Genomic DNA, 15,743 nt, shown 5'->3' with positions numbered 1-15,743 from the left:
TTCTATACTTATTCTTGCTTCTCTGTATGTCTTACTATTTGATAAAATTATTCTCTGAACAGATGAATAAATGGAAATGGTTGTAAGGTTAAATTAATTGTAAGATGCTTTTGACTTCTTATGGTAGAATAATAAGAAGGAAAATGTATGCAAGGAGTAAATTCTGGGTGTTAAGACAAATTGAAATCCGTTTTCATTTGCATTTAGCCATCTTTGATCTTTTATCCCATGTGCAAGAGGGTACGCGACAGGCTAAGTGACAGCTGTGGGTAGACAGTACCCGGGAGAGTCTGGCATTGCACAGATTAACCTTCCATTCCATAGTTTCAGGCCAGGTGCAAGCCTTCTTTTGCTACCATTATCTGGATGGCACTGGCAGTATTGTCTGTTCTAGCTCCTCTGTAAATCAACTAGAAAAATATGCTGTGTTTCCAGAATAAAGTGATCATTCTATAGAGAAGAGTTGGATCCCCCCCCCCCCCCCCATATCTCCTTCTGCCTTGTTTATTGCTTTGGTGAGACTGGAGCTCCTTTATTCTTCTAGTTTTGTGGAGCTAATTGGATTATGGGACACCCATCGATTTTCGTGGCAGGTCTACGCATGGCTGAGCTCTGTGGGGGTTTCTCGTAATAGTCTCTCATGCCTCACCAGTTTTATGCACTGTGTTTTGACATGTGTATAACCACTGTGTCACAATTTTCAAATAACTTAGGGTGACCCTGGGAGAAGAGGACCGCCTGGGCCCCCTGGCCCTCCGGGACCCAGTGTAAGTTATTTGCAGCATGAATTTTCCTGTGTCTGAGAGTTAGGATTAAAGAAACCTAAGAACCCAAAATGGAAGTACTTGTTAATCAAGTAATCATTCTAAAATTCCAAAATGGCTATCCATTTTTTCACCCATTCAGACCATGGGACTTTTTAGGCCAAAAAAGTTGTGGAATAACAATAATTTAAAAGGTGGTTTTTTCAGGGAATGGTTTACTCATATATTTGAAGCCTTTTGGCATTTGTGATTTTTCAAATGCTTAACACTTGGATGTATAAAAGGGACATTTTCAAACAAACTAATTTTTACAAAGGATTTACACAGTAAGCAATTTAAAAAATAGGAGTTTAAATAGGATATAATTCATATTTTATTTCTTCTCAGTTTTTTAAAAGATGTGTTTATTTATTTGAGAGAGAAAGAAAGCATGTGATTTGGGGCAGGGGCAAAGGGAGAGAGCCCAAGGCAGGGCTCATCTCATAATCCTGAGATCCCAACCTGAGCTGAAAAAGGAATATTCCCATGAGTCAAAGTTTTTAGAATATTAGCATATTATATGTTGCTATTTGTTCCTTATATTCTATTGAACAAATATATTTATTACATTTTGTCCAATGGACTTTCTGTTATTAGTGGGTTTGATAGGGTATTTAACTATATTCTTAACTTTAATATTTTCTTTACTTTAGGGAACAATTGGCTTTCATGAAGGAGATCCCTTGGTAAGATGTTTACCTTTGAACAAAATACAGTTTAAGTCAAAGACCATGTAATCTTCAGATGAGTTCTCTTTAAAATTGTCTTGCTGTATGTTGTACATACAGCATTTGTTGTTTTTCTGTGTTTTACTTTACTTGCATAGCAGAGCAATCCAGAGCCCTAGCGGGCTGGTGGTTTGTATACACTTAGACTGTCCGTGGTTTTCATTGTGGAAATGTTTTTGTTTCTCCATAGTCTTTTTAACTTTATGACTAAAGCATCATTTTCACCATAGCACCCCAATTTCAGAAGCTAGAAGCCAAACGACTCCCTCTGAAACTTGTTTTACTGATAGACTAATACTCACATGATGTTGGTAAACTGTACTATTGCAATTTTGGCCAATTTGACAAGGGTTTGTGGACCTTAGGATAGAGCTGTTCTGGTAGGGGGCTTAGGTTGTGGTACACTAGGTTGGAAACATTTGGTATACGAGGTCTGGAAACATTTTATTTCTTTAATAAATCTGAAATAAATATGGCAAAATATTAACACTTAATCTGGATGGTGAACACATGGGGAAAGCTTGTTCTATTCTCTGTACTTTTCTGTAAGCTAGGAATATTTCTGAATTTAAAAATGGAATATTGAATAGAAGGGATATTCAGACTTATTTAATGAATATAATTATACTGGGATTCTGAAGCTGCAATCCCTAAAACAGTACCATTTTGTCATCAAAGGAGGCTCTAATTTATGCTTTCTACGTTTCTCTCGCTCTCTTTCACAGTGTCCCAATTCCTGTCCACCAGGTCGCTCAGGATATCCGGGCTTACCAGGCATGAGGGTAAGAGAATAATTTCAGTATTTTATATTCAAGAGTATTACCCGTAGGAAAAAAATAGATCCTTTCCTGTAAGTACTGGCCTTTTTGGTGCAAGACCCCATTTTGGAAGATTAGGCAAGTCTGTGTTTGTTTATTCTTTGGCTTAGTCTGAGGTCCTTCTACAGTCCTATAACTTCAGCTGGCTCCCCTGGCAGGTACATGGAGATGTGGATGTTTGATTATACAGTGCTTTCGTTGTTCAGGGAGGAAATACCAGTAAAATGTACTGGCTCGAGAGACGCTGTAACACCAAATTAAGGTTCTGAAGCTTGCTTCCTATGGGGGAAGATTGGGGAGCAATTATACACATAATGTATTTGAAACTATTTTAGTTAAAAAAATTGGGAAAACAGTGCAAAATAACCAAGAAGAGAGATTTCCCCAAATTGTTTTTCTCTCACTCTGTATCATAATTACTTTAAAATTTCCCTTTAAAAAACCACCAACTATTGGGGTTAAGTGGCTTTTTCTCTCTAGTCTATGAGTCTAAAGTGATTTTGAAAATTCCAGACCAGAGGAATTCTGCTATGATCTGAAAGGCACCAGGGCACTGGTTTTCCAATTATGGTTTTCTCTGAGGTGAGTTTTAGTGGGTTCCCACAGCTGCAGAAGATTTGGTCCTGGATTGGTGTCTTATTTTTCACCAAGACCTACACTCTCAGAACAAGAAAGTCTCCAAGGGTGAAAGCTCTGATCGACTTAATTTTAGAATGTTCATTTCCCATTTGCCTCGTTACCAGCCAAAGCACACATATGCTTAGAACAGGCAGCCTGACAAGAAGATACAGGGATTTCTTCTTGTACTATGCAGCTTTCATGGACTGCCCTTTATAGCTTTCCCTTTGCACTTGTAATTGTGTACAAGAGGTGGAAGTTGTGCATCCGGGGAGCTCCCCTTCTCATACCAACCCTTCTTCCATCTCCAGGAAGGAGGTGGGTATAGAGGAGGCAGAAGGGTTTTTGGAGCAGCACAGAGAGCAGGGAAGAGCCAGCTAAGCTCAGTCAGAACTGTCACCTTCGAGAAGAAAGTTACTGATGCTGGAGAAGACTTAATGCTCTTGACCCAACTGTGAGAGGAAGTCTGGGATAGAGGGACCTAGGGATCAGCTGTTGATAAATCATGTTGGCGAACCAGGTAATGAAGCTTTGTTATTCTAGAACAGTGTTTTTCTATTAACTAAAGCTAGTATTTACCATATACACTAGTCATGTAATACACATGACACTGTTAAGGTTGTTGAAGGCAGTCATTTTCTTCGTGACATAACTTTTTTTTTTGTAGCACACTGACACAGGTTTAGGGAAGCAAATCACTTTATGAAGCTCCTGACCACTTTCTGTGACAAACCCAATAGAATTATTTTTAAATTTATTTATTTATTGTTAATTATGTATTTTTAGGGTCATAAAGGAGCTAAAGGGGAAATTGGTGAACCTGGAAGACAAGGTCACAAGGTAAGGAAAATGAGTATATAATGGGTAAGTTGTGTTTAGGAAGTAGTGATTGCTTTTATTACAACAAATTATAAGGAATAAGAAAGCATGATATTTTTTCCTTCTTTTTCAAATGATGATTGACAGGTTTTCAGTAGATGCATCAATATTCTGACTAAGCACAATATTCTCATGTTGTTCAATTACAAAAAGCAATAATACAATCAGACATTTCATTCTTTCCTGTGTTGCTGCCCCTTGCTTTCCTTTTGAAATCAATCACATTCGGCTTCTTTTCCTTGATGCTTTTGATAGTCAAAACATCATTCAGCTGGCTTTTCCACTCCACTAAACAAAATTTTATGACATGTAAAATTTTATGACAAGTGTCGCTGACACTTGCAAACAGGAAGTTGATAGCTGATAGCTTCTCATCTTAGTTCTGAAATAATTTGTCTGTTTCTGACTCCATTTCAATACAATTTAGATTTTGGGTAATCTGGAAGTGAATGATAGACTTAAATAGTTGTCGGGATAGAAATATGGAATCTGTAGCACAACTTGCATTGAGGCTGGCGTGTCTTATAGAAAAACCAAGGCAGAAATTTAAAGTATGATGACTGACTTGCTCTTTTAAAAATCCACTGGTGCAAATTGGCTTTAAGTGTCTAAGAATTTGACTTCCTGCATAACAGAAGTGTTGTCTGTTAATTCTGTGATATTTTACAAAGTCAAACTGTTCGTATTAATGTGGGTTTTCTAGACTTTTTGACTATGTCCTTCTAGACCTTTATTGGGTGGAAAATTAGTCTTTTTCTTTGGAAGGTAAGAACTGGAGAGGCAATTTATTATATTGTCAGGCACTGATATCCTTGAACTCTAGCTAAAATCAGTCTGTTGAACAACCTGAGATAATCAGGATAAGTAAGGCAATTTTCCCTACCCTGTTACAGTTTGGACATTTATTTCTAGTCTTTTACTACTTGGGCCCTGAGTAATTAAGGCATTTTATTTATCTGGACTGCAACACCTGGGTTCTTACTGTCAAATTGGAGAAAGTAGAAAAAAGTTGAGTACTTCAGAGACTTTTCTGCATGTTCATTCCTCCATTCAGTCTTGAAATTCATAACTGAAAAAAATTCAACAAATATTTTTTAAGTGCCTGCTGTGTGCCAGAGTTTATTCTAAGTGCCAGGAGAACAAAAGTGAAAAAAAAATATGTCCAACCACAGGAGACTGGCTAAATTAAGTGTGACACGGCCATACAATAGAATATTATCTAACCACAGAAAAGGTGTGTAAGGATATTATATTATACCAAAAGATATTCATGAGGTAATGCATGTAGTCAGGCAGATACGGCAGACTTCTGTTATTTTTGATGCATGCTCCCTTCCTCCTCCTTTTAGTGACCCCTTTTCTTTTTTTTTTTTTTTTTTAAAGATTTTATTTATTTATTTGACAGAGAGAGAGATCACAAGTAGGCAGAGAGGCAGGCAGAGAGAGGAGGAAGCAGGCTCCCTGCAGAGCAGAGAGCCCGATGCGGGGCTCGATCCCAGGACCCTGAGATCATGACCTGAGCCGAAGGCAGCGGCTTAATCCACTGAGCCACCCAGGCGCCCCAGTGACCCCTTTTCTTTAGGGGAAATTTTACAACCCCATTTGGGGATAAAGCTGTCAATTAGAATATTTTCCCCCTTTCCTCAAGAAACGAATTATTATTAACACCTCTACAAGTTAGTTATCCAGACTCTCAAATTTGGCTTGATTTTAGTGAAGAAGTTTTGGTGTGTGAGAAAATTGGCCAAAATTTTATTAGTCATTGTTGAAACTCCTTTAATTTATTTCACATGCTGTGTCACTCACACCTTTCAGTGGTGTCTTTGAAAATTTACTTGGGGGCACTTGGGTGGCTCAGTGGGTTAAGACTCTTCCTTCTGCTCAGGTCATGATCTCAGGGTCCTGGGATTGAGCCCTGCGTCGGGCTGTCTATTCAGCAGGGAGCCTGCTTCCCCCTCTCTCTCTACCTGCCTCTCTGCCTACTCATGATCTCTGTCTGTCAAATAAATAAATAAAATCTTAAAAAAAAAAGAAAATTTACTCGAGACGAAAGGATGACAACAGCTCACTGAAAAATGAACCTTAAAAGGGTAATCGATGCACTGAACTGTAAACCGAAAGTGGGTTCACGATTCTGCCTTGAATTTACTCTACAAATTAGTTAACGAAGATTTTAAAATTTTAAAATAAAGGAATGAATAGTCAACAATCTTTCAGTAAAATGATAATAAATTGCTGTTCCTAAATTTGTCATTATGTTGTGGTTATTGATTGATTTTAGTTGTGTGCTACTCATCTGCTGGTGAGATAGTTAAATCATCTGTATTACTCCAGAGTTTATCTTGGAATCTGTAGGAAAATACCCCAAACCTTGCTAATGAAAGCTTACTGTGCACATATCAGTCACTGTTGTTTTGATAGTTAGGCAGGGACATACAGGTAGCATTTAATTACATACATGTGTTGCTTATCCATTCCTTGAAATAGCTAATTCACTGGCTTTCCCACTGGGACTACCTCTCCTCGCTGTCAGTCATATATGCTTATGGAATATAATCTGAATAAAATTATGAGACTGAAACCATTATGTATAATTGATTCAAAAGTCAAGTATAAATGACTTAGGCATAACCTAGTTCTTTGCATTTATGCCCAAAGTTTCTATGTTTCTATGTTAATATTGCCATTTAATTTTCTGCATTTCTCTCTCTCTGTGTGTGTGTGTGTGTGTGTGTGTGTGTGTGTGACAAGCTCTATAAGGTAGAATCTATAGAACAAGAACATGGGTGAATTGAAATATGTAATAAAGAAACAACAGGAATAGATTTTTATCTAATATTATGCACATAATGTTAAAAATGAAGAATTTTTCTCATGGTTAATTTTACAATTTAAGATATTTATTATTATAGGACATGTAGGGCAGTATATTTCTGTAAAAAAAACTTGTCAGAGGGAATAATAACTTTTTTTTCAGAGTCAGTCAAGTGATCTTTCTGTAAGAAACAGCAGTTGGATTTCTTTTCAGAATATATTAATATTTTAAAGTATATCAGAAGTTATAAAATTAATATCTAAAAGTCAAACAATAATTAGCTAGAAAACAACACGGAAGAAGATTCCATTGGCAATCACCACCAAATAGTCAAGATGCCTTAGCACAAACTTAAATATTCAAAACTAATATGAGGAAAAGAACAAAGATTTATTGAAGGAAAGAAAAAGATTTGATTAAGTAGGGAGATACACTGAGTTCCAAGATAGTCTCGGTATTGTAAGGATTCTAGTTCTCTCCATATTAATCTTTTAGTTTAGTGCAGTCCTAATATAAAGCAAGTCGTTTTTTTGTGAAGATCTTCCAGATAATTCTAAAGTTCATCTGGAAGAGCAAACATTTAGGAAAAACTGAAAAATAAGAGTAACCATAAAAGGAAAACAAAGGTAAAGAAATTCTATCTGAAATTAAAATGTATTATAAAATTTCAATAATTAAAATGTGATATTGACAAATTCATACAACAGATCAGAAGAGCAGAGTAGGAAATCTAGAAACAAGTATCTTCATAATTTACTATATGTTAAGGATTTTCCAGCCTGTGTGGAGAGAATCTTGCATTCAATAAATGATATTAGAGAAGGTGAGGAATTACCAGAAAAAAAGAACATGACAGATTTCTTTTTTTAAATTTAAATTCAGCTAGCCAACATATAGTACATCATTTGTTTCAGATGGAGAATTCAATAATTCATTGCTGGCATATAACACCCAGTGCTCATCCCATCACTTGCCCTCCTTTATGTCCATCACCCTGTTACCCTATCACCCCACCCACCTCCAAAATGATAGATTTCTTCTTTATATTTTACATTAAAATCAATTAAAGATTTCTACGTAGAAAGTTTAACTATAGAATTATAGAAGAAAAATACAGATGAATATTTATATATTTAGGAGGTGAAGAAAGCTTTTCTGTGGGAGACATCAAAGGTACAAGCCATAAAAAGAAAGACTGACTTGCGATTCACAGACCTGTACCCCTGGGGATAAAAATACATTATATGTTTATTAAAAAAAAAAAATTTGGAAGGGGAGGCGAACCATAAGAGACTATGGACTCTGAAAAACAACCTGAGGGTTTTGAAGGGTCAGGGGTGGGAGGTTGGGGGAACAGGTGGTGGGTAATGGGGAGGGCACGTTTTGCATGGAGCACTGGGTGTTGTGCAAAAAGAATGAATACTGTTACGCTGAAAAAATAAAATGGAAAAAAAAAAAGAAAGACTGACTTAAATGCTTTTTAAAAAAATTATATATGGTAGAAAAATTATAATAAGAAAAGTAAAAAATGAAAATCACAAATAAATAATATTGTAGTTGATGAAAAGTTTGCATACAATGATCATATTTTCCTAGTAACACCCCCCTCCACACACACACTGAGAACATGAATATATATACGTTCTCTCTGTCCTTTCCTACCCATTAACCCCTTTATAGAGAAGTATCTGAGATGTTACTGGTATTTATAGTTGAAAGGTGGGATTTGGGTGACTTATTTGGATACTTCTCTGTATTTTCTGAATGTCCTACAATGAATATGGATTACTCATATAAACTAATTTAAGAAAATATGGTAACATAATTCAGGGGATGCCAAATCAATTTCAGATGTGCTGAGTTATCTATCTATGCTCATTTGCTGGAATAACACTTGGCGTGCTTTTCTGTTGTTTCTTAGGGTGAAGAAGGTGACCAAGGGGAACAAGGAGAAGTTGGAGCTCAGGGACCTCCAGTAAAGTATTTTTTAAAAATATTTAACTTGGATATGCAAATATTCTTTTTTAACGACTAACGGAATATTTTCTGTTTAGCATTTGGATTAATAGTATTACATTAACATATTTTCCTACCAAGCCAGCATTGGGAGATTCCCATTTTTTTCAAAATAGGAAGAATCCACGTTGTATAATCAAGCACCATTTTAACAGAAAAATTTTACCTACCATTACATATGTTCATTTACTAAATTTTAGGGCTAGGCAATCTGAAAGCAAATATTGAACACAAGAGGTTGATCTATGTCTTTTATATTCTATGGTACTTTCACATGATATGGAAAATTTCATGTACCCTGAATATGCAGAAGGTACCTCAACCACTGGATTTAATGTACCTTATGCTGGCATGTAATCATTATAATTAGAACATTCTTAATTGCTTGTAATCAGGTCTTTTAATAAAAAGTTAGTCCCTTGTGCTTTGGCAGATTGCTGCAATTATATGCACAACGAGGTAATTTGGGGCATTGGCATACTTCAATTTAAAGTGTTTGCTACATCAAAATTTACATTACTTTGTATACAAAAGTAGAATTGCCACACTCTTTTTCTTGTCAAGGTGAGTAGTTAACAATTATGGAAATAATAATTTCTGAATATTCATTGAACACTGTAGCTAGCTAAAGTCTTTGCTAGGTAAAAGACACGCTCCGGTTAGGGAGGACAAACATAGGGCCACCCCTTCCTTGCCCTGCTTTGCTCTTCCCCTAAACAACTGGCCTTTTACGAAAGAGTTCAGGGAGCTGTATAGATTAGTACTTACCCCAGAGCTTAAAGAAATTCCAGCTAAAGAAAATGAATTTGAGCATCTGTAAGAAATGGCCACTGCTTTTAAGCCACATGAGAACTTTAAGGAAATCTAGAGGAATACAAGGTGTTTATTTCAGAAGCTTGTCTTCTCTGAGCCTTTGAAAGAAGACAATAAGGAAATGGACTGTATTTGGTAGGAGAGAGATAAAAATAGTATGAGAGACATACGCCTTTTTTTTTTTTTTTGATCTGATGAAAATTTAGTGGAGACTTAAATTATTTTTAAGCCATCCCCCCAAATCCTCAGAACAGGATTTTGCAAGCAGCATTTAAAAATGTTTTCGTGGATTAGGGTATCTGTTGGGTTCTGCATGGCTCAAGTGGTCTATTGGGGGCTATTGTTAATGCTTGTTGACTTTCTGGAGTTTTGGCAGTAGGCTTACCAAAATGTTTCTATAAACTTCACAAATGTTTACTTTTTAAATGTGCATTTATAAAGCAATACACAGATTTTCTAAAAAACTATATTCTTTTGGAAACATTTATACACAAGCTTTGTCCTTCAAAGTAGTCACCTTAAGAGGTAACACATGGCATTCTCATGTCACTGCCATTGGCCCAAATATTTTTGGAATTTTTTTTGTAGAATTATCTTCAGAAAGAGCAGTTTTAATCTGATATGGCCACATTTTATATCCCAAGTGGTTAGCCTAAACTGGATCATCTTACACATTTAGGTCATTCCTAACTGATCTACACAGAATTTATGACTTATCTGGATGCAGGCAGGGTTGGCCAGAGAATTGCCCCACTAACTCCAAGGGAGAACACAAGAGAATGACGACCTAGAGCTACTTGATCTAAAGCCAGTCACAGCACACCGTTAGCAAATTGCTCAGAAGTAGCTGCTCTACCTTCCTGAAGGGGCATCCACCTGCTGCTGTTCCCAGCAGAACACGTAGGCTCACTGTTTACAGGATCCACTCCTGGAGCCCTGCTGCTTCAGTATTGAAGAAGATTCTAGAAATCACACTCACATCCTTATTTTTAGGCTTACTCACTCCCAGCCTGAGATGGGGTGAGATGGATTCCTGCTGCCCCAGGTGGGAACATAGAGTGCCATACAGGTGGTGTAATGACTCCTAGTGGTCAGTAGAGATTTCAGCTACATTTACAGTCATAAGCTTTTGTGGACCCTGGAAATTGAATGGCCTTTGACGGCATACATTGGTGGGGAGAAATTAACTCCAAGGTTTAAAATCACAATCATCTTATATGTAACTAAGTTACAAAATTATGAAGGAAGTAGAAATGGCAGTGTATTCTGTACCTGAGTTAAAAAGTAAGTCAAAATACATGATTGTGGTTTTCTTATGATAATGATGTTTACTTTTTTGTCATCAGTGATTGCTTTCCCTCCAGGTTTGTGTATGTCTTCAGAGTTTCAGAAGATTGTTTACCATCAGAAGAATTCTCCTTGGATTTTTTTTCTTTCTAAACTAGAAAAATTTGTTTACACAATGTCACTATTTCTTAATGTTACCTTTGGTTATGTTAACATCCTTCTGGAGCAACTTTTGTGATGAGATAGATAAGTGTGTGCTTCAACTAAAACAATTCATTGTTCTTTTTTTTCCCCCCCAGGGAGCCCAGGGATTAAGAGGCATCACTGGCATAATTGGGGCCAAAGGAGAAAAAGTAAGATGATGATGATAGGATATCAAAATGTATAAATATTTAGAATTTTTCTCATTTAAAAATATCTTATTTTCAGCAACATCATTTTTTAATTTATTTGCTTTGTAGATACTTGGTTAGGTTTTCACATTTCTGTTGTAAACATAGATGACAAAAGTGAGTAGTATGTGTGATCCTTATGTACTATATATTTTAAATTATCTTGGTAGATAGGAATAAACATGGATGTTACCTTTTTATATCTTTGTCATTATCAATAGTTAATACTGGAAATCAAAGCAAAGACAGGAGAGGATGGAAAGGGAGAGGCAAGAGAAGACAAGATCTCCCCAAGGACACGAGGCCCATCTGTGGCTTTCCCTCTGGGCTGATCGCTGAGCTCTGTCCCCAACAAGAATACTCCCTGCACTTCCAACCTGTCCTTAGCCCAGTCTCAAAAACCAGATTCTCCTACCATTTCCATAGCAAGGCACTGTGAGATGGTAGGGAGATTCAAAGAGGAATAAGGACTTCAGATTTGTTTTTTATTGGGAGAAACAAATGAGTAGATAGCTAACTACAATGTAAAAGAGACACATAAATTTGAGGGCAAGTGGTGTGAGGGAGTGAAGACAAAGGAGTGACTACTCTTGGTCAGGGAACTGGGAGGACTCGTGAAGGAGGTGGCATTAGAAGGATGCCAGGCCTAGAAGGATGACGTGTTCCCATTGGTGGAGGGTGAAGAATGGGAAATGCTTGGCTGAGTGAAAATGCAAACAGTGGAAACCTGAATGTTCCTGCTGTGCTCAGAAATGTTTTTCTCCTGTGTGTGTGTGTGTGTGTGTGTGTGTGTGTGTGTGTGTGTGTGTAGGGGTGTGCCCAGCTTCTTTATCCGATTTCAAGAAGATGGTTGCCACTTAGTATATTAGGAAAGCCAGTTTGTGGGTTCCAGGAAAAACAATAAAAGCACTTTGTCCCCCACCACTTCTGACCCTTGTCTCTCCCTCTTTAGAACCTCTATGGCTGATTTGCATCATTTCGCACAGAAGCACAGAGACTTTTATTAACAGCTAAGAGGGAATAACTTGCACATTGTAGGTGCTCAATAAATAAATTTCAAATTTTTCTAAAAGAAATAAACATTTTTGGAAATGGAAGGAATTATTTTGTGACAGATTCCTTCATTTTTTTTCAGCCTTGTTGTCCCTTCTAGGTGTTCTCATTCTGCCCGTTTTACTCTTCCATTTCCTCTAGAATATTTCTTTTCTAAAAACACTGTTTTTAAAAAAATTTTTCATATTTCTATATTCATATTACCTTAAGTAATATTTTGTGTTTATCTCTTCTATTATTAAGCAATAAACTCCATTTATTTTGAAGTTGCTGCTACCTAGGCCTTTGGTTTTTCTGGGTTTAAATCATCTAAAGTATGTGACCTCACACTTTGAAACCAATTACTGTTTTGATATGCTCTTTATTTGAGGTATTTTTACTTGGCATTTTTCAAAATTTCTCATTTCCTTTGAATTCTGTCAAATTGCTTTCAATAACAAAAAAAAAGCAAAAAAAAAAAAAAAAAAGCAAGCTCTTCTCATGAACTCAGACCCCTGGAGTGGTTGCCTAGTAACAGCATTTTGGGTCTGAGCTCATGCTGAACAGCAATAAGGAGAGTGAGCGCATCACAGCCATTTCTGTAATGCAAAGGCCGGGCTCCTCGCTCACAATGCAGGGCGAATGATGAATTCAAGGTCTTTTTTGAGTCTTCCGAACCTCTTCTTCCCTGGTGAATGTAAAATGCTTACTGCTCTGTTCTAGTTTTTAGGGATCAAAGAATGTCAAGGTTCTGTGGTGCTTCAGCTTCAGTGGTCTTCTTTCTTTGATTCTACCTTTTCTGAACCTTCTATCAAAGGTTTTCTAATTCTTAAATCTTACTACAGATGCTGTCCGCCTGGTTTTCTTGGTCTGACATCCATCCAGCACTCTTTTGACATTTATTTTATCATTTTATTTTATTTTATTATTATTTTATCATTTTATCATTTTGACATTTATTTCCATTTATTTTATCATCTCCTTGTCTCAACCCTATTCGTTAGGAAATGGCCTGTTGACTTCAGTCACCCTTCTGCCTTCTCATTCACTTAGCAGATGAGAAAAAGATTTGAAGAAGGGGGTTGTATTTTATTTATTGTATTGTACATGTAGAAAGCACCAAAAAAAGCCCCCATACTTTTGTTTTAAAATCACATTTTGATTCTTATCATTAAATAAGGAGGTGATATTTACAGTATAGCCAAGTCAAAACTGATTTCAAGATCATTAGACTTATAAAACTGTAGTTTCCATCCCTTGGTAGGACAAATCTGTTAAGAAAATCGATGGATTATTATTATTATTATTATTTTTGACAGAGAGAAATCACAACTAGGCAGAGAGGCAGGCAGAGAGAGAGGAGGAAGCAGGCTCCTCGCAGAGCAGAGAGCCCGATGTGGGGCTCGATCCCAGGACCCTGAGATCATGACCTGAGCCAAAGGCAGAGGCTTTAACCCACTGAGCCACCCAGGTGCCCCTAGATGGATTATTTTTATATAAACAGAACCCAATGTCTATCAAGGATGGAACAGGGGGTCCTCAAATCCGTATTACAATTCGTTCTTCTAAATCACATGACTGGACTTCTGGTTCGGATCTTGGCAGAAATCCAGCGTCCCGGAATCCCACCCACGGCCGTGGCTACAGCACAGTCCATGGCAACTGCTCTACTCTTTGGGTGGCTCCTTGGTCTTCACCATTCATGAAAAAGCACAGGAACCATGAGAATCTTGGAGGGTAACTACCCAACCTTCTCCCATAGGTTTGCCAACTTCCCTTAATAGGGACCAGTGTTTTTAGTTCATGTCGTCAATCAAAAATGGCTGCAGTGTGAACTTAAAATATCCAGAGTGGTAGGAAACATTGGCCGTCAGTACTCTTGGTGGGATGAGGAGACATAAACTCGTGTTTTCATATCTGAGGTGTCCAATGGAATACTCCCTGGTATAATGTATATACTGGTGTATATATTATATCTGATGTATAATAATACACTGATGTATACAGAATATATTCCAGGCACAAAACCTCCTTCTTAATCTGGCTGTTAAAGTTCTATGGAAAGACTGATGTGCCCTCTAATGACTGACTTCAATTTCATTTCTTTATGCTGTTTTTTTTTGCAGGGTGCTCGGGGCTTAGATGGAGAACCTGGGCCTCAAGGTCTTCCTGGTGCACCTGTAAGTAGTTTTCCTTTTGCCAGACCCAATGATAGGTTATTTAGCAATGAATGACCAGTGATAGAGTATTTGCTGTATGTGCGAGTGTGTGCGTAAGTGTCTTTTACATGTGAATACAGTGGAAAAATGGGCAGTAGTTCTTATATTTATTTAAATAAATTTTAATTAAGATAAGCATCACTTCCTTGAATAAAGAGAAATGTTCTTTTGACTTGATGAGGGTTTTTGTTTTTCAAGTAGGTGAAGTCAAATTGTTAAGTTTTTATGTTTGCTGTGTTTTCCTTTTGTTATAGCTACCAGGATGTTTAGAGTCACAGTAACTGTCTCATTTCAGGTTCTGGGGTAATTCTATCCTGTTCCTTTTCTATGATTTTTGATCTCTATATTTTGACTGTTGTATGTACATGTGTCATTATTATAGGCTGCCTCATACCTTTTCTAGAAATAAATAAAAAAGCCACCTTTATCATAGAAAAAGTAGAAAAGGTATAAAGACAATAGAATTTTCAATTATCAAGCTCCTACGGTCTAGCGGGGAAGATAGAATATAACTCTGTCATACCTTAAAAGATCCAGCACTGGAGAATATGGGAGAGGTACTGCCTGTAAGAGGAGGGTCCTAGAGGCAGGCTGAAATGGAAAGCCATTCTGGGTGGGAAAGGCAGCAGATTACAGGTGATACTCGTAATGGGAGTAATTGGTGGTAGTGGGGTGTGTGTTGTCTTAGGGATTGTTATTGCCTTGCTTGGAAAGTTTCCGTTGAGAAGATGAAATTGAATAGATAAAGTACGATCACATTGTAGAGAGCGTTTTATGCCAATGTGAGCAATCTGAACTGATCTGGTAGCAACAGGAAGCCATTTGAGGTTTTAGAGTAGTTCTGCAGTTCAACAAAAGCTATATTTTAAGGAAGACACATCCTCTCATCTATTACCACCTATACCATAAATCAACATTAGCCAGATAATTTTGACAGAAACCATTATTATTGCCAGGAGAATGAAATAATATGGAAAAAAGATAGGCAACTGACCAAAACCTCAACCCACCATGATAGTCAATGAGTTTAGTTGATAATGTAGACATAGTTACTGATGTTAAGATTACCTACAGTATGGATCTTAATTTTATTATAACTATACATCAAAAGGACACGGAAGCTTCACACATTGAAAATGAAATCAAAAGACATGTAAGTCTCTATCATCCCTATGGCAACATAAAATTTTAAGACAATATAATTTTTATAAATGATTTCTTGAGCTAGGCATCCATGACAGAGCAAAGCACAGGAATGAAAGAGTAGTCATAAGGTAATATGGATGGTGTTCTCTAGTTTCAAAAGTCTATCAATAAGTAACT

General features: G+C 36.9%; 1 protein-coding gene across 1 annotated transcript in view; it reads left to right on the top strand.

The window, feature by feature from the left end:
* COL9A1 (collagen type IX alpha 1 chain) overlaps window positions 1-15,743 on the top strand; it is a 93,422-nt gene that overhangs the window by 40,661 nt on the left and 37,018 nt on the right. Inside the window, exons 15-21 of the mRNA XM_046005753.1 lie at window positions 714-767; window positions 1,457-1,489; window positions 2,257-2,313; window positions 3,754-3,807; window positions 8,583-8,636; window positions 11,077-11,130; window positions 14,328-14,381. Of these exons, the coding sequence (XP_045861709.1) occupies window positions 714-767; window positions 1,457-1,489; window positions 2,257-2,313; window positions 3,754-3,807; window positions 8,583-8,636; window positions 11,077-11,130; window positions 14,328-14,381 (360 nt within the window). The remainder of the gene's footprint in view (window positions 1-713; window positions 768-1,456; window positions 1,490-2,256; window positions 2,314-3,753; window positions 3,808-8,582; window positions 8,637-11,076; window positions 11,131-14,327; window positions 14,382-15,743) is intronic.

Source organism: Meles meles, chromosome 5, assembly GCF_922984935.1.
Source record: "Meles meles chromosome 5, mMelMel3.1 paternal haplotype, whole genome shotgun sequence".
In the NCBI taxonomy this organism is placed as follows: Eukaryota; Metazoa; Chordata; class Mammalia; order Carnivora; family Mustelidae; genus Meles; species Meles meles.
Note: the sequence above shows the minus strand (reverse complement) of the source record. Positions and strands in the feature narration are given on the sequence as shown.